The sequence below is a fragment of the Epinephelus lanceolatus genome, chromosome 19 (assembly GCF_041903045.1).
Source record: "Epinephelus lanceolatus isolate andai-2023 chromosome 19, ASM4190304v1, whole genome shotgun sequence".
Lineage (NCBI taxonomy): Eukaryota > Metazoa > Chordata > Actinopteri > Perciformes > Serranidae > Epinephelus > Epinephelus lanceolatus.
Window position 1 is genome coordinate 26,205,413 of NC_135752.1, and position 19,993 is coordinate 26,225,405.

Sequence of the window (19,993 nt, forward strand, 5' to 3'; positions counted from 1 at the left end):
GCATCAGTCAAAACCAAACCAAAGACACATTATTCAGTTGTCCTGTTTATTTGAAAGAAAAAATATAATTCTCTTTTCACAAAGACCTTCAGTACGAGTACCCTGATCGGTAACACAAGTGATACACAAAAAAGCATATATGAGAAAACACTTAGAATATGAAACATACAATGAGCTTTATTATAAAACATAATAGCATCACGTTCGCTCGTAGGCAGATTTTAAAGGATCACAACACACTCATATCATCGCCGATGAGATGAAGAGGAGGGTGAGGTCCCTGTTTGCACACACACACACACACACACACACACACACACACACACACACACATCAGACCCAAAACACTCCTTTATCATACATGAACTGGTGTTGTTTTAACAAAAATAGCTTACCAATACAGAGCCAGCCAACCAGCAACAAGCTCACGGTGAGATCTCAGAGAAAGTACATAAAGAAAAACATATTTTTTAAACTTCTGATACAAAATACAACTTAATACTGTAAAGAAAGACGCCTTAAAATTGGTGTCACCAAATCCTATAATACAATACACAATACCCACTGAAGTGCATTTGATTTAACTTACATGATTAGCATGATGCTGCTGACACTCGCACAATTTTGCATCACCAAAGTGCACGCGTCACAAAATGCTTAGAACCAAATAGCATGATTGGTGAGTACAGTGTCGGTAAAATGTGTTAGGGAATATGTAGCTGCTTTTATTATGTGTTTCAATGACATCAAAGGCTTGAATGACGTGGAAATAGCCGTAAATTGATGCCGTGTGCAAACTGAGAGAAAAATGGGTTGGATGTTATTGCTAATGATATTATTACAACCAAGCACTCAACAAGACAACACTGCAGACAACACCACTTCTAAAAGCAGCTGTTAGCCTGTTATTTATAATACAGGTCGATGCTCTTCCTCTCAGAGTGCATCTCTCTCTTCTCTCTGGGGTTCCTGTCTGAACTCAGCCAGGATGTCCGCAGAGGAGCACTGCTGATGTTGCAATATATCCAATCAGGTCCACATCCGTCTTATTTAGAGACAAAACTGGTCCTTCATGCTTGCTTAGCATGAGTCCTTCTACAATATGTTGTCGCCATGATGGTACTGGAGATATGAAGAAAATCCATGTCTGACTTTTTCTGCAGTCGCCTGAAGTCCTCTTTGTAAGTGTCCTGGACAGAGGTGACGTTGAAGAAACACAGCTGATCCAGTTCAGGGTGATTCAAAACTGAAGCACTGAGTTCCTTTGGCACCTGATCAGTTTCATCAAGGATTGTTCCAGTATCTGATTTATAAATCATTCAAGCTCCTTGTAAACTCAAAGCCCACATATTGTAATATATTCTCTTTATCTGTGAGATTTTGGGCCCAGCTGCGTTCGCTGTCCAAGACCTTGAGTTGTAAATTTTGAAAATGTATCCATGAGATAACACGGAGGAACCTGTAGCTTTAAAATACCTCGTTTATTTACACTCTGCAGAGCAGAGGAGATTGTCGCCCTCTTAGGACCGATTCTCTCGATGGAGAAGGGACGATCTGCAAAACAGAACGTAGATTATTGTTATATTAATTGTTTTAATACATATTATTGTTGAGATGGTTTGATAGGTTCGAGTGCCTGTACATCTATGTGCACACCCACCTAAGAGACCTACGACTGTCTTTCTCCATGTGGTTCTCAGGTCCTTCGCTCTCGTACGAGGCCAGGTGCAGCTCTGCAGTGAAAAAACAACAAGAGTTTAATTTGTTGCCACATTTCCTTCCTTCCACATCCTTGACTGCAATTTATACATGATTGGATTAATGCAGAGAAGATTGTGTACTGACCATCTTCGCTGAAGACTGGCGTGGTGACAAGGTACTGGAGGATGCGGCGGTCTCTGTCAAACGGACAAATCACCTGACGCCAAACCAGGAACTCGCTCACCTGCTTTGCAAGCTCCCAAAGTTTCTGTTGAGACACAATGACATCAGACTTTATTAGCACTGGCACTACTTAAACAAGACGCATCTTTGTCTTGCAGATCCAGGAAATACACAAAAACGGTGTCTACAGATATAACCAAGTTGAATTTAAGACTTTTTAAGATCTTTTTAAAAAGGAAACAAAATCTCATCGCTGTCATAAATGCTATTTATCATTGCAATATTCAGAGAAATACCACAGGTAAAAAAAATATTTTCCCTCGGTCTGTCCAATGATTGTCAACACTCAATCTGAATTTAAGCCAATTTAAGACTTTTTAAGGACTTATATTAAGAAACTTAAGACATCTTAAGACTTTTTAAGGACCTGTAGACACCCTGAAAAACCATTAGGAACGTAATGCACGACAAACAACTGTCTTAGTTTCTTAATGTCATCTGAGGAAAGAGGAGAGGATGTAATACTCTTTTTAGCCACACGGGGGTGCCATTACATCACATGTGCAAGCCTAATCTCAAGGCCTTCACTGTTCTGTGTAACAGTTACATAATGTCACAGTCAGTGATCAAATCTTAACATGTTTAAATCAGCTTCTATCTGTTAATATTTCAAACAGCAATCTCGTCAAAGGCACAGAGCTCTACCTGATTCATTTAATGCAATTTTGTCATTTTAAAACCAGTTTCTTAAACTGTGAACTGACCTCAAAGTTGATGTGCCCGTTGGTCAGCCTGCTGGCACAGCCTTCATTCAGGAAGTAGATGTCTTTAATGAGGAGACTGAAGAAAGGAATCACAATCTGGAAGAGAGAGATGATATTAAGGTTTTATTAACATTTTAACTTCAGGACATTGTTTTGTTTTTCTTCCTACAGGACTCCTGAGTGCTCTCTTACCTTCTCCTGGCTGCTGTGTGCAGTCTCAGACCTCTGGGTGGCGCCGCGGAGCGCAGTACGGTAGTTGCTGAAGTTACTGGATGGGTCCATTTGGTGCTGAGTGAGGTCAGACAGAGCAGACGTTGATCAAACACATACAGACAAGCACAAAGTTTGCACACATGAACAAGGTGAGGATCCTACACTGACGTATGATGGGGTTTTTTCTCACCTCCAGGATTTCAAACTTGTCTGTGTTGACTTTACTCCAGGTTTTCTTTAGCCTGGCGACAGGACTCATGTTCATCCCAGCTGAAAGACAGAGACAGTATTGAGTATACAGAGTGTTTGCAGACACAGACCAAACACAAAATGACCAGACTGGACTGCGTCAAGACTCCACTGACTCAGTTTGTACTTCCTTGGCCTGTAGGCCAGCTGGCAGTGTATTTGTTGACTTTATTGATTCTGATTGTTGGCTGTTCAACAGAGAAATGGTGGGAACTACAATGCACTTCATTCCTGTTGGGAATAGAATGATTTTATGTGTTTTACTATAAGTTGTGTTTCACTATATAAGTTTTAGATGTGTGAACAATGAGAATACTGAGATGATTTCAGCTGATCTGAATGTGTTTGCTTTGCAGAAGTGGAGAAGTACAGGAGAGGAAGAGACATGAAGTCTGAGGAGCACATACCGCAATGCTTAGATAATTAGTTTCATATATGGTAAAAAGAATAGAAAGTGATATACAGATAGTAAGGTACAGCACGTGTAGGGAGTTGTGTTGTTCTCTTGTCTTTCAAAACAGGAACCACGCCCCCATCGCCAGCGGGAAGGAGTCAGATTAACACGAGGCAGGGGCGTGGTGTGGTGAAGGAGGAAGTGGAACTGCCAATGAGAAGAGGACAACGCCTTGCGTGCACAATGACACTCTGTTACGCTCAAATATACTGGGTCAGGGAAAGGACAGGAGGTCAGACTTCGTGAACTGACACACCTTTGTTGTTCGTCAGGGACGTGAAGTTGAGACCCAGAGCTCTGTAATTTTATTCCTTTACTGCTTAATAAACTACATTAACTGAGACCGAATATCTTCTCCTATTGCTTCATTAAAGAACACGCAGGACTGAGCTCACACATAGCACATTGGAGAGTAGGATGAGACTCTTAGTCCAACATTCCCCAGAAATCACCTGTCATTCAAACACTGTATGTTTGCTGCTTTGAATTATATGTCGCTAAAAGTTTCCATATGTTAATTGACAAATACTCACTGATGATGGCCATGAGGGAGTTGAAGTTGCCGATGTTAAAACACTCCTGAGCCACATCAATGAAGAACTCTATGATCCGTGCTCGGTGCTTCTTCTTCACTGGCTATAGGGAGAGAACAAAACAGGAAGTGAATCACTTGATCAGTGGTCTAAATGGCCAACTGGGGATTCAAAACAAGGCATGGATGAAAACTGAAACTGAAACCAGCCAATGAACGACAAGACAACAACGTACCATACAGATCTCAGTGGCGACCAGGTAACTCAGTCTGTTGAACCAGTTGACGTAGGCCTCCAGGTTACTGGTTTTACGCTTCCGGAAGAAACCCTATGAAAACATGAGGGAGATAACGTGGTCAAAACACATGCAAGTCTGCAGAATGAAAGAGACATAGTGTGACGTTAATGTTTTTCATCACGTTTCTGTCAGTATTCTATTGTTTTAGGGACTTCAGTCTTTTAGCAAGAGAACTGTGAATTAAGGGTGGAAGGAGACTGATGCAACGGCAAGATTTGATCCAACTCAAGTTTCTTATATCTTTGAATAGGGCCACCCTCTAATATTCCACCAAATATTTGTCTCAGCACTTAGCACAATCATTACTGCTTTGCCGACAGCATCATTAACAGGCGGCTCGCTCAGTGTGTGATGTGCACTTGTAGATAAAATATAGGCCTATATTAATGAAGGTTCATTAGTACGTTTTTTTTATTTCTCTGTAACGTAGCACAGTGTTAACAATGTTACTGATACTATTCTTTCTGTGTTGCCCCGCCAAAAAAATATAATTTAATAATTACATTAATATCGTAAACATGCGGGCAACTAGTCAACTACTGGTCCTACATGACGACTATTGGTCGACTAGGAAAATTTCTAGTCGGGGGCAGCTCTATCTTTGAATACATTCAACTGGGTAATAAAAGGGAACAAAATACTCAAAGTACCGTACTAGCTTTTTATTTGGAGCTTTCAGTCACATCTCATGGTTTTCCTCAGCAGATGGTGTTTGCTAAGAGTTCTAAGAAAAATTAATCATTAATAAAAATAATAATAATAATATTAATACATAAGAAATGCAAACACTGAGCAAACTCCATCCACTGTGAAAAAACAGGAAGATGCAGATGAGGCTAGGAAGTTTTTTTTTTTTTGGCCATTTAACCTTCTTTTAGCATTTGGGGCACACCGTAGTTCTTTCTTTAACAAAACCCGACAAGACAAACTCTGATTATGATATTCTGCAGCATAATTTTCTCAAGAATATCCAAGAAATACTTTCACATAAAAAAAGAGCTGCTGTAATTTCCTTTGCAGATGGATCTTGACAGCCCTCACACCCACACAACCTGTGGACCTGCTCAGCAGAGTCTGTGACGTGTCTGTTATTATTTCCATCTCATTTCCATCTGCTTTTGGGCCTTTTGGTTTTTCTGTGAGACACACGGTGGTGAACCTGTTTGCCGGGGGGCACTTCTATATAAATAAACATTAGGAAAGCGCTGTATAAATAAACTTGACTTGGCGGTGATGATGTAATCCCACGGATTCACGGCTCTATTAAATGCTTACACAACACCGGCAGCCCACTCCACTCGAAACTTCCCCTTTACACTTCAGGACCTCTTACACTGACTCAACCGCTCTTTTATACAAAGTGGGTCTTATATAACTGGCGCAGCACCGGTGAGGACCGAGAAGCGGCTTGGTCACAAGCAGCGGCTGAAAGCTTGTTCTCAGCAGCGCTGATTGAAAGCGACCCTTCAGCTGACTCACAGGACCACTTAGGAGGGAAAGAGCCCTTTAGATACACTTAGACGTACGCAGAATGGCTCTTTCATACTGTGTTTGATGCATTTTCAAAAGCTACATTAAAAAAAAAAAAAGCTGAACAAATTCCCAAAATCTGCCAGAAGCATCTTTCATGTGGTTTCTAAAGCAAATTAACTTGAACTGAAGCAGACCACAAATTACACTCAAAGCAGACCCAAAACGAAGACTCTTGAAATCAAAATAATGCAGGATGACTTTAAAATGACTGCAATCTGGGGCTTTCCTACATAATTTCTTTGATGCTGATAAGGTCATGCTGCTGTGTTCTTCAGCAGCCTTTACAGAAAGGTATATGCTGCAAGCCGTAGTAGAAAGCTCTAATAATTTAGGATTAATTTGCATCAGCCACATTAAATACTAGGGGGGGAAAAGCAAACAATCAAATGAGGGACAAGATTAAAGGAATACTTCACCCCATTTATGACCATTAGTACTTCAAACATTCATCCCATGTTAAACTGAATTCATGAAAAAGACTTGTTTTCTCGCATGCCTCCAAGGTGAACAAAGGATCCAAAAATGGAGAAATTTCATGATGAATTAAAGTCATCGGGGGCCATGTTTGGGAACAGTAAAAATATATCAATACATCAACTCTCACACAACTCATGCAGTATAGTCATATGCTCAGTACTTCCCCAACAGACACTCCTTATTAACGGTGAACTGAACAGAAAGTGAAGCGTATCGATGCTTCCCTTAAAGCCAGAGTCCATTGACAAAAACACTAATTTTACCTCACTGAACACAGGAGCTGCTGGTCTACCACTGCTTCGATCTGTAGTTTGTTTGTGTTATTTTGTGACTTCACTTATGTCCAAACTAACCTTAAAATACTCAAGTCACACAATAACACAAACAATAAATAAATGTGGCATTGACAGAACAGCAGCTTCCGTATTCAGCGAGGTGAAATTACTGCTTTTGTCAATGGAGTCTGGCTTTGTTTTCTTTGTGATTTCAGTGTCACCCAGGGTGAGTTGTTAATATACAAAATGGTCATTTAGGAGGTGAAGTATTCCTTTAAATCCAAGAATTATGTGTCCTGGTTGAGACGTCAGGGTTATGTTTTATGTCCTGATTGAGATAATACAAAACTGAAACTCAATAGTACCTTATGGTTCTCCAGAGGATCCTTCATGGCGAACGTCTGGATGAACTCCTCAGGACCAATAAAACTCAGTCTGTCCTGCAGGCAGAGAAGAGGGAGAGGAAACAGTTAGTGCAATTATATATAAAAGGAGGATGTAAGATGTATTCAAAAATAATGATGTAGAAGACCAACAAGAAGGAGATTCTTGAGTAAAACATACATGACAACTAAACTGGAGATGATGATGAAAAAAAACTGTGCAGTAGGAGAGCTATAATTTTAATAAAAAGCCACTGCAACAAAAAAGCTATATAAAGAGAAACACACTGACAGCTACTTAAAGTGGGCTGTAAAACTGTTTTTTTTAGATTAGGATTGCCAAAAAAACAGCACAACTGAAAGCAATTTAGCTTCATATAAAATGAGTATTAATAAACTTTCTATATGTACCGCCACCGCAAAACAGACCACACAAAGGGATTTATGGGAAAACAATAAAACTAAGAAATAACAGTCATAAAACAATAATTCAATAACTTGACACATGAGCAGCACATAAGGAAAAAAAACCCACCAAAATAATAATAAATTCCCTAAATTTAGACGGGTAAACGAGCCTGTTAAGTAGTGATCACATGTCACGCTTCATCACAGACACACAACTGCAGATTTGCCTCCAAATGTCACAACAGATGGTCACACAGGAGACGCATGACACATTAATAAGACTCCCAAATCTCCTCTTACCAGTTCAATGTGTGTGAGCTGCTGGGCCAGGATGAAGGGGTCGTCGCACACGCTCATTACGTCGCTGCGCTGGCCCGAGGCCTGTTTGCTTTTCAGGGAAGCGGGCCGCTCCAGTGCCACGGCGTTGAGAGCGGCGACGGCCTCCTCGTACTGGCCGAGGGCGGATAGCCGTTTGATGAGTCGCTGGGTCATCTGCTGCATGGCTCGCCAAGAGTACTGGAAGCATGACAGAAACGTAACACAGATCATTAGATAACAGGGCGCTTGACTAACACAGAGATCACTGTCATGATACATGTAGAGATTTTTGCTGATTACTTTAGTGTGGCAGCCTAAAATCAGCACGCCAGGCTGCCACACTAAAGTAATCAGCAAAAATCTCTACACAAGTCATAGACCTGTCACTTCCTGGCAGTTTTTCCTGCCACAAATCTTGTGGTCTTGTTCTAAAATGTAACTACAATGAATACTGTATACTACTGGTGTAACAATCCATTGATCTGGACTGATGTATCAGTCAATAATCAATGATCCAATATCATAATCTTTAATAACACCATTATTTTCAAAATTCCCAAGGCACCACTGCGTCACCATCAAACAGCAGCAGGCAGATAATGGCAAGAAGCCAAGGAAAAGACTAGGAGAATACCTTTTCCCCTCTGAGGAATAAATCAGCAGTCAAAATATTTTGGATTTCGGACAAAGGATGGGTCAACAGACAAAGCACAGGCTGTATTGTAACAATGCTGATACTAGATAAGATACTCAGGAAACATGACAAACCTGGCCGGGCTTACTCATCCTGCTAACTTGTTGCTCTTGCTACAGCAATATTAGCTGCTCTGTTTAAACAATGTTTGGCTGAAAAATGTGCATGCAGGCTAAAATTCGACCATGCTGTTCTGTCAGGGCATGCAGTGACTTAAACCAATGGTGAGTAAAAAAAGAAAAGCATAAATAATACATGTAATTTGTTAAGCTATGAGTAGGGGAAAAGTCCCCTAGCCACTAAGCTAAGCTAAGCTAATAATGGTGGCTAGCATAAAACAGTTGTTTTGTCTATAAATGTTGACAGTTTATTGAGCTTGATTTCATATTTTTGTTAAATGTTCTTGTCTTGCCATGTTTTATTTCTAAGTAAACGTCACTACATTTAACCTTTTACAGTTTTTTAAGATATTTTTAGGGCATTTTTGCCTTTAATTGATAGGATAGTGAAGTGTGAAGGGGGGAGAGAGAGAGAGAGAGGGAGAGACATGCAGCGAGAGACCACAGGCTGGAGTCGAACCTGGGCCGCTGCAGCAACAGCCTTGTACATGGGGTGCCTGCTCTATCCACTAAGCCACCGACGCCCCAACCCTTTACAGTTATATACAATTATTCATGTGTTGTTTTTTTCTTTCTTTCATGGCAAAATGCGAACAAAAAGGGGTGGCAGCTTCTTCTGTAAAAGATTGTGTTAAATAGGCATATGATAATATCATCAGTATAAACCACCACACACTGAACTGAACTACTGTGATTTTATACGACCGAACGACGCGTTTCGCCTGCTGCTTCTTCGTCAGGCTTCACTCAACAGATTCATATGAACACTCACAGGTGTGCTAAATATAAATGGGTCACATGACTTATTATCACAGCTATTTCACTTTTCTTTTTCAATATTTTGTCTTTTACATTCTTCAAAAACATCTTTCAGTCATAAAGAGCACAACAGTTACAAGAATATGTGATTTATCCTCATCCCATTGTGTAGATGACTGAGACAAAGATTTTATAAAGAAAGATAGACTGCGGGTCCTACTTATTATCTTATATTGATCTCAGGCCCGTGAATTATATCATTGTGGTACCATGGCAGGCTTTGCTTTATCAGCAAATATCATATCATTGTCCAAAGAATCAATATAATATCATATTGTTGTGAAACTAGAGATCTACACCTCTTACACTAACACTGACCTCATCCCCTCGGGCCACATGGTGCGTCATGTCCTTGAGGCAGCGCATCATCCTCTCATCCCTGAAGTCATACGGAAAGGTCTCCGTCCACTCGGTCAGCAGTTGCACCAGCTTAGGTGCCACCTCACGGAATCGGATCTATAAAACATCATACTGCATGTTTATTATCACTGATGTAAAAAATATATATAACTTTATAACATTTGAGGATCTAATCTGTTCTGAGGCAAAATCTAAGCCTCCTGACACAAAAGCAGTTTGTCTTTCTAACACAAAATGCTGCTATTATCAGTTGTTTACTTCATCGTCCCCATTAAATGTGTTCCCTTCATTTTTATTTCCCTCGTGTCAAGTTGAGCCATCTGTCTGCCTGGAAAATTCTTTGCTAATGAAATAGTCAACAAATATTTCTCTCCCAAAAAAGAATTACAGACGTTTGTGTCTGTGGGTGAGTGTGACGATGACATGGTGGGTGTGAGTTTGTGTGGGAGAGAAATAATAGCCGCTCGTGTGTCATCCGCCCACCTTATCCAGCAGGGCGTCTCCAGACCGCTGCTGCTCCACACACAGGTGACAAACCCTCGTCATGAGCTCATAGGGGTGCAGGAAGAGGCGTGAACTCAGCAGGAAGGTGAAAACATACGACCTCTGATGAGCAGAAAACAAAACAGCTCTCAGGACAGGAAAGGACGACGCACACAGGACAGCTGACATCAATCCTCTGACAGTGTAGTTTGTTTAAACTGGTACTTACATCAGGGTAGTAGTCAACTGTGGGAACCAGGTGCTGGATCAGCGCCTCAAGCGATGCTGAAACCAAACTGTTGTCATGGTAACACATCTCCCCATAGCTAGCAGTGACGCCATGTCCGTAACGTCGGCCTTTCGCCACAACAGAGTTGTTACGAGACGACTGCTCGCTGCCGCTGCTGCTGCTGGTGTGACGGTACGCACGTCCAGGACAGGAAGTGCTGTGCTGCCGAGGGCTGTGAGGCTGCGGTGAGGAGTACGGGTTCTCCGAAACCGCGCAGCTGCTGCTGTAGTGGTGCTCCTTGGCAGTCACAGAGGAGACCGATGAGCTCCGATACGAACTGTGAGGCTGCGGTATGTCGTAGGGGTTCTCCGCGGACGTGTAGGCACCGTTGTAGACGTTTTCCTTCGCGGGCTTTGGGGCGGTGCCATTGCGGTATGGGCTGCAAGGCTGAGGGTGGTTGTTGTTGTTGCCGTAAGGAGCGCAAGAGCTGAACTTTCCAGCGTATGGGGTGGTGGGAGGCATGATGACCTGGGGGAAGACACAAGAAGGTTAGGAGAGGGTAAGATGGATAAAATCAGCTGTCATGGTGTATGGAATTTTAGGACAGGATGTCAGTATTATAGCATGAAGCAGTTTTGCTCCTTAATTTGCAACATACAGTGGTTCCCAACTTTTTGTCTACGTCACCTAAAACAAATCAATGTCAACTTGTGACACCTTGTTCATGTGTTGGCAAGGATCTGGCGATACGATACGTATCATGATACAGGGGTTACGATTGAATACTGTACGCAAGGCAATATATTGTGATTTTTTTTTTAATCTAATTTTTGGAAAAATGTCGATGCTAGCATTGCGCACTTTGCGAATCTGCTTGTTACATAGTCCTGTGTTCTTTGTGTTTATGCTAGTGACAGGTTGTTATGTTGGCGTAGAGTCAAATGGCTACAGATAGATTACAATATTGACGAATCTAGCAGTCGGGGGTTTGAACGCAACACAAGATGAACAACTGCCATGAATCTTTGCATGTAAACTATCAATTAAAAAGTGATACTGTTGAGGTAGAGCGGGTCGTCCACCAATCGGAAGATCGGCGGTTCGATCCCCGGCTCCTCCAGCCTACATGTCGAAGTATCCTTGAGCAAGATACTGAACCCCAAATTGCTCCCGATGGCTGTTCCATTGGTGTGTGAGTGTGTTAAGAACTGAGTAGCAGGTGGCACCTTGTATGTGTATCTGAATGTGACCTGTAGTGTAAAAAGCACTTTGAGTGGTCCCATGACTAGAAAGGCGCTATACAAGTGCAGGTCCATTTACCAATATTGCAACACTGCAGTGTATCAATATTTACTTACACCCCTAGTTTGCACTTAGTTATGAGCAATCTGTATCATTTTTGGCAGCCTGAAGGGGTAAAACTATCCAGTATTTCACAACAAAATTGCAGTAATTATAGATAAGTCTGAAAAATAAACATGATTTTGCGTAACAGAACATTTTTGATTCTGAGTGCAGACAAATTATTAACGTCTCATAGTGAATTTTGTCATATGATTGTGCCTAAAATGAATAAGACAGATTATTCTTTTTCCTCGCAGATCCCAAGCTGACATCTTCAAACAGATTTTTGTCCAATCAACAGTCCAAATCTCACATTGATTCATTTTTACTAATTAAAAAGCAGTGAATTCACACACTGAAGAAGGTGGAACCAGCACATGCCAAACACTTCTGTTGATTAAGCTTCTGTTGATTAGCCAATCAATTATTTCACTTGTAGTTTCAGGAGTGGCGTTGACTATGAAACTGAAAAACAGTCATCATGCTTTATGGTTATGTTCTTTCTACATAAGGTATTTGGGCATCAAATGTCTCCTGTAGTTTTCCAGCTACTATACTATGACACAACCCCATCCTCGCTTCCCATGGATGACGTTTAAGCTGCGTTAATGTTGTGAAAGTATTCGTTTGAGCAACTCAATCACACAAAGGAGAGACTAAGAAGTGTCTGTGAAAGTAATTGCACTTAATCACATAATGTTACCCCTCCTCTGGTGACTGTTTTGGCTTTGAACTGTTGAAAGATGCCTCCTTGTGAAATTCACTTGCCGTAAGTAATTTGTTCGTCAAGTTTTATTTTACAAATATTTTTCCCACTGTTTCCTGCTTTACTGTATGCTTCAATAGGTTTCTGAGATAATTTTTCAGCATCAGGGTGGCATACGGGTAAAAAAATAGGCCAACAGATGGATGATCTCAAGAGAGCAATGATTTTTTTCGTCTTAATGGTGTAGATAATTGGATTTGGGGAAGGTAAGCTGATCCCAGATCACCACCAAGGCGTGCTTTAACTCTGGAGCCTTCTTTATCCTGCTACTGTTGTCTGTCTAGCAACCACATGCCAGCGTAAATGAAGCCTCACACACACACACACACACACACACACACACACACACACACACGCCCCACACAGCAACGTATACGCATGCACGTACACTGTGCCAGAAAACAAAAACCCTGCAGGAATCCAGCAGACTTTTGTTTGTCCATCGCAGCGCCGACAGAGGAGTGTCTGCCTGAGCCAACATCTTACACACACACCCATGGCGCCTAGCCCCATGCCGGTATAATCCAAACACACACACATGTCACACATAAACAAATGATAGCTTGAGCGACACACACACACACACTCTTGTACCACAGCAGCTGGCGTCATGCCAGTGTAAGCCAGTCCAGTGCCAACCCGTCTTCTGAACTCTGTGATCTGTGCATGCTGTTTTCCTTCTAACTTGGTTATAAGATTACAGTGGCTCTGCCTTCCTTAAATTACAATATAATACAATCTGGTGGTCAAGCTAAGATAAGGAATCTATTGGATAATATTTACTCCAGTGTTTTGATGCCGTTCTTCAGTCTCCGAGCTTCTGTTTGCACTGAAAGGTGACCTCGCACAAATGGAAAACGCGTCTAAAAAATTTCAAAACCAATCTCGGTTTTTCCAGACTGACTTCCTGAAAAGTTGACCCTTTGGATAGTTTGCGGCTTCCATGCTCGCAGCACTGAAATTTTACTCTCTCTAAATCATAGGTTGGACTCTCTATGGACGCCCTAATGATGGCGTTGGGAGCATAATTTCATATTGAGAGCATTGTTTAAATTCTCTTGTTTGTAAACTTTGAAAAAATTGCAGCCTTACAACGGGGTTTGATGTGGTAATCAAAGTACAGGAAAAGGCAGAAATGTATAGTTTTGTCAGAACATTGTACTGACAAAACCACAAGGGTACGGTTTCATGTGAGCAGGCTTTTTAAAATACTTTACAAGCATTGCACGCTTTGCAGTGGATTTTCCCTGCAACTGGTATCCATCTTTTAAAGTGACACAAGTGACAATATTCCCTGTTTGACAAATGGCACAGACTGTAGTGTCTGGTGCCTAAAATGCCAGGACCTGGTTCATCAAAAGGCAAAAACTAATTGAGCGTTTGAAGGAGCTGCAGCCAAATATCATCTGCTAATGGCGTTAAACCGAGGAAATTTGTCTAAACTGCTTCAAAGAGACATCATTTGGCAGTTTTAATGGACTTGACAGTTGTCAAATATCCTACTGCATGTGAATGCTGCCTTTGTCCAATGTTATTTTTTTTACCCTGACAGGAATAAACTGATTAGGGGGAAGTGCATTTGTTTTGCAGCTGGACTGACTTCCTCCTCGGATCCCTGATGATTAACAGACGCACTGATGACTAACTTCAGTCCGGTTAGTTCCAGAAAACCACCTAAATCTTTCAACCTTTCTCAGACTGTTTTTCCCTAAATCACACAATGTGGTTTGAAAAAGGTACACTGAGCTACGCTGAGGCCAGTTATACCAGGAGAGGGGGAGAACGAGGGGGAGGTATTCAACAATAGAGGTATTATCTATCCTGTCATGGCATTAACAACCGCACAAAGACCCCCAGGAAGAGATCAGAGCAGATCACAGCAGATCAGACGCACACAGCAGCTTTCACACACTCTGCTCACCACCGTCAGGCTGTGTGACGCCCCTGTCTCTGCACGAACCGAGGCCTCATTTTCACATCAGTCAAACCGGTATTAAACAGACTTTCTTATTCTTCTGCAAGGCGTGAACTCTCATTATACCTTGACAGATATCATCTACAGTGAGGTCATACGCCATAAATCCACTCTTTTATATGCTAAGCGCAATAAAGGCGCAAGAATCTACCTTGGTGACTTTGGTATAGGAGCATATCGAAACTCACGTATTGACATAAGCAGACATTACAGCACGTGGCTCAAGGACGTCAAGCAGCTCTCATGTAGTTGTGCAAGCACTCTGCAGCTAACTTGGTCAGCCGAAATTGTCCTTAATAATGGCCAACTGACCCCAGAGAGCATCTAAGTACTCTGACCTAATGTAATCACTGCTGAAACCCCCTGACGCCTAACCACGACAGGAGCCAGGCTTTGTTTGTGAAGTCTCCTGCTTTTGGTGATGTCTAATCAAATCTGAGGCCTTTAAGCAAAGCTAGAAATACAAGCACGTAGGTTAACATAATGTGGGCACATGGCGTGACAGAAAAGCACCTGATAATTTGAGCTGTAAAACAATTTATCAGAGTAGTTAAAGGTCAATGTGATGCGATGCTATCTTTGTTCTACTTTGTACCTTATGTACTTTGAAACTAATAAGTCGCAGCACGTAAGGTGTGGGAGCAAGACAAGCATGTTCGTCTGTGGAAAACCCTTCACAGTCAGCTTTATTTGTAACAATAAATGAGGTTAAAGTCCACGCTGTGCATATATCACTCACTCGTGGTTTTGTCAGAGCTGCACACTAGACAAGTTTTACATGTACAACAGTTAACCCTTTAACAGAACTCCTGTGAAGCCAGTAACCTACACAGGAGCACTTGTACCAAAGAAAAGCAAAGAAAGTCCATCTTTCTTTGGAAGGAGGACTCTCAAACTTCCATTTGTTACTTCCTGATGGAGGACAAGTGACTACACTTGACCTGAGAATGCCTTTAAGCCAAGTAACATAAATCTATGATGTCAGTCTTATCTTAATTCTGTGAGGACGTACCTCAAATGTGGCTGAAGGAACTTTCAAATAGCCTACTATCAGACCTGACTAATTTATTACATCTTCTTGGTAACTTTGCCAACACAAATTCTAGTTTTGATTAGCCAGTGTATCATCCCGCTTTGTTACCTGTCACCTAGCAACACCTTGCACTGATTCTGCTATTGAAATGCAGCTGGGTTTTGGTGCATTTAATGCAACACCCTTTGTAGTTGGTCAGAATTTGACCAAGGCTTCTTATATTTTTCTGCGCAGGAAAACTTCTGAATGTGTTGGTAACAGGCATCATTGTTTTCCTTACTTTGAATCTTAGTCTAACATGGGATACTTTAAGTTTTTTATCGTTTCACAGAAGCAGAAACTAGCCAACAAATCAGAGGGCTAAAACAATTACTCAATAAATCAATTAGTCGATTAAAAAAAACGTAATTGGTTAATTGGTTTCAAATTTCTCATGAATTTTTTGGTTATTGAACTGTTGACCAAGCACAGCAAGACATTTGAAGACTTAGGCTAACCCTGGAAAAAAAGGAATTCGTAATGGCTATTTTTCACTATTTCCTGACACTTTTAGGGCCTCGACACGCCAAGCTGACGATTGACCAACAGGCCATCGGTGAGTGTCTGTCTCCCTTGTTTTTGCAATGTATTCTGCACTGTTGGCACCAGTTGCCCTTTGTCAGCTTTTTTCAGCCAATTCAACATATGAAATTGGCGTCAGCCTGTTTTGGCAGTTCAGCTCAACTACGAGAAAAGAAATGGAAGTGAGGAAAGTAAACAAATGGCTAAAATCAAGAGGGAGTGAGATTGAAACAATGTTGTTATATAAGATAGGGGTTTTTTTAAGCAACTGAGCTCTTTAACAGACAAGGTTCGTAATTGTGCTGTTGTTCATTAGTTTTGTCAATATCAGGTTGTGTTGATAATGTGCTAACTGGCTAATTAGCGTCTTCCGGTATCCCTTTTTGAATGATGAATACAGACTGCCGCAACCTGCTGGTATGGAAAGTAAATTCCTCTCACGGCGGTGCAGAATGTATGTGCTAGTTGGCCGTTAGCTATAGGCTTTGCGGTGTGCTCATGTGCAACTTTTTGGCCAAGACATAGGCAACCTGAAGTGACGTAATAGGCCGGCCTTTGTCAACACTAGTTCGGATGTCGGTTAGGTGTCTGGGCCTAATCAAAAAACATTAACTCTAAATGAATCAAACTTGAAAAAAATTCTTAGTTGTAGCCCTACTTCAGTCCATATACTTAATGAATTTATCTGTCTCTTCTTCTGTGTTTAAGAACATGCGAAGACAAGCATCGGTCGAGATGTTATTTAATTATAGTTGGTTGTCCAAGCAAAAGAACTTGCATCCCCATAATCCTTTGTGTTTGGGGGTTGTTTCCCTTTAATAACACTGGTATTTCTCTTGAGGTCACCATTACTACCACCCCTAAAGCGTCATCACCACCTGACCAAACTGCTCCACTCACACTGTCACTGTCAAAGCACCAGACGCTGGGACACACTGACCACTTTAAAAACATGCACCTGCGACTAAATCTGATCTACAGGCAAACAGAGCCGGATACAGACACCATGTTCAGATTGACTCAAGAGATAGCTGGACTACAATTCACCCACTGCTTGTCCTGTTTTTATCTCGTATTCCCACTCACACTACGCTCAAGCACGCATTTCCTTGTGTGTAGGCTCCACACACACACCCACAGGGTTAAGACACACAAGCACACACATACACACTCACACCTGTCCCTTGTATGATCTGGTAGGCTAGTACAGTATTAACCTAGTGTCAGAAAGGATAAAGACCCATTATCTCCTCTGCTGCTGGGATATAATAAACCCAAGCTTGTGTAAGGGGGCTCTCACACGCACATTTTTTCTATTGTCTGTAAACCTACAGATCTCACACGTTTTTTAAATTAGAATTTAAGTTAGAAAAATGAACTTTTAGATCAGTTGAAGCCCAAAATGCTGCTTGTGCTCCTCACACTGCCTTTGTGTTAATCATTAAATAAGTCAACCCATTTAATTTAAGGTTTATTTAAGCAGCCTGTCACGTCAGTGTGCAAAGTAAATGGAAAACTGAGGCGTTCATTTCAGCAAGTTAAGGGACCACTGGTTTATTTAAAGGTATGCAGAGGGAATAAGGCTGTTTTAAAGTCTGTTTGGCCAGAACTACACACACTTTCTCATTCTTTCTTCTTTTCCCCACAGACACATAGACAATCTGTTAGTCTCTCTTACACACTCACATACACACACACCAGGCCACCATGCCTGGTCTACATTATGGGTTTCTGACTGAGTCATAACACAGTAAAAGTAAAAGCTGACTGTGAAAAACTCATGCTGTGTAAACCACAGTCCCATCACAGGTGCTGGTGAGTAACGTGTGTGTGCGTCTGACAGCCAGCCTAATTATAAACACACATGGGTGATAAACAATAACAACAACAAATGGAGCTGAGAGGGAGAAAATAGACATGAGGGAGGATGATGATGGCAGTGTTGTTTCTTTTTTTTCCCCAAATATCACAAGACTGAACAAAAGCTTTTCATGCAATATGGTTTTAAGTTATGAGATAGAGTTAATTATACAAGATAAAGAGAAATTAGCGATGTTAAAAAGCCTACATGAGTATTATGAAGTAAAATCTTGCAAAAATGTATGATTATAAATGTTAATTTTGTACAGCAAAATGTCTTTTAATTATATTAAACGTTTCAAAGGGTTTAAAAGCAAAGTTTAACACAGTAAAAATTATTTTCTGATGATAAAGCTTAATTCCCACAACTTTATAGTGTCTATAAATATCCCCATCATCCACACCCTCACTAACTTACCTCTGCTGTGATGCAGCCAAATGTCTGAATCTCTTTCAAAGGCAGAAACAGTTAAAAAAGCGATGAAACAAAACTATCCACACTCTTTGTAATCTCCGCTGTTTGTCCTCTGCACGGTGTGTAACACACAGATAAGTGTATCAGCAGTGTGTCTGCTCCCTGCTCTCCTCCATTGTGTCTCCGCTCCTGATATTTGAGTCAATTTTGAGAGCAGCAGCGCTGTGTTGAGCCTCAAAGCAAGGCGTATTCAAATGACTTCCATATAGCCGGGAAAACTGACCAATCGCAGCGCGGGGGCGGGTGCCTCTAGAGGCGTCACGGACCAATCGTAGCGGAGGAGGCGAAAAATCGAAATCTCCGGGGGTTGTGATTGGCTGGCTCGCATCCCGTCGACTCCTTTCTTTTCAACCGCAGCCAGGGGGCCGTGAATGTTTTTGTTGGAGAGCTGGAGTATGGAAGGTGTAAGGTTTCCTCCCGGAATGTGTGTGTATGTTGCTGTAAGTTGGTCCCACTGACTTAACATCAGGAGTTTGTGAGAATATGAGCTTCTAAGCAGTTAAATTTTGTATTAATAAGATTTAATATCGTGTATTACGTCATTAAATACACTCAGTATAAGTTGCTAGTGGGATTCAGGATGGCTGCACACAGCTAACCCTCCATTTAAAAGAATATTTGCTAGCCATTCTGTAGTTTTGTGGTTCCCAACTGGTCCAAAAGTGGGTCCTTTCTTATCAGCTTTGTAAAATAAACACACTTTTACATTTCCAGCACTAAGCTTTTATTTTGAAGTGTCATATCCTGCTGTAAATTGAGTGGATAAGGAGCATCTACTGAAAAAAAGCTTGAGACATGGCCAAATGAAAGTATGACATTGAATATATTAAACTGTGTGGACCTTCAACTAATGACTAAGGAGAAATCTGGACCCCGTGGGTGGACCAGATGGGAACCATTGCTGTAGTCAATGGCTATTGTTAGTCAGATGATAGTTGTGAATTAAAATGGGTTCAAAAATAGTCTAATCATTGTTACATTGCTTTTGCATATCACAAATCATCAGCCTACTGCAAACCTGTACAGTTTTTTTCTTACCTGCTTTACAGGTTGCCATTTATTTCAGCCCTGAATGGAAGTCAGATTGCAGTGGGCGGATGGCATCTTGAAATCAACTCTGATAGGTAATCCTTGACAATGGCTGTTGGCTTAAAGCTGCATTCATTTATACATTTATTTAGCCTAATTATTTGTGGTGAACTGTGCCATGTGGCGAGCTGTCATGCAATGGCCATGGGAAGCTGCTGCAGCCATTTTAATTCTTTGAAACCAACACGTTTTGACGAAAGATTCTTCATCAACCTGATGAGTCGAAACGCGTTGGTTTATCCATGTATTAATGAAGGATTTTTAACTACAGTCAGAGTACCTAGGATGCACTTTTCGACGGCCTGCCTGTACTATGGACTTTTACACTGAGTGAGCTGGCTGGTCATTGTTTTTTTTTAATCTTCAAATCAACTTTATTTATTAATCGTTATAATTT

At 41.3% G+C, this 19,993-nt stretch overlaps 1 protein-coding gene and 1 long non-coding RNA gene across 2 annotated transcripts in view; one reads left to right on the forward strand and one right to left on the reverse strand.

Annotated features, from left to right (window-relative positions):
• LOC117270085 (uncharacterized) overlaps positions 1 to 2,956 on the forward strand; it is a 30,410-nt gene extending 27,454 nt beyond the window's left edge. The window contains exon 3 of the long non-coding RNA XR_004502764.2: positions 2,820 to 2,956. This is a non-coding gene — a long non-coding RNA (uncharacterized LOC117270085). The remainder of the gene's footprint in view (positions 1 to 2,819) is intronic.
• On the reverse strand, positions 33 to 18,639 carry LOC117270082 (ras-GEF domain-containing family member 1B-B-like). Its single transcript, XM_033647528.2, has 14 exons — positions 18,451 to 18,639; positions 10,494 to 11,021; positions 10,265 to 10,387; positions 9,740 to 9,877; positions 7,772 to 7,987; positions 7,046 to 7,120; positions 4,333 to 4,425; positions 4,098 to 4,200; positions 3,052 to 3,131; positions 2,841 to 2,936; positions 2,649 to 2,744; positions 1,846 to 1,969; positions 1,661 to 1,733; positions 33 to 1,554 (listed from the first exon to the last, which is right to left on the reverse strand). Exons 2-14 carry the CDS (start codon positions 11,013 to 11,015, stop codon positions 1,521 to 1,523), a joined length of 1,773 nt encoding a protein of 590 aa, XP_033503419.1. The 5' UTR covers positions 11,016 to 11,021; positions 18,451 to 18,639; the 3' UTR covers positions 33 to 1,520.
• Positions 18,640 to 19,993: the final 1,354 nt, after the last annotated feature.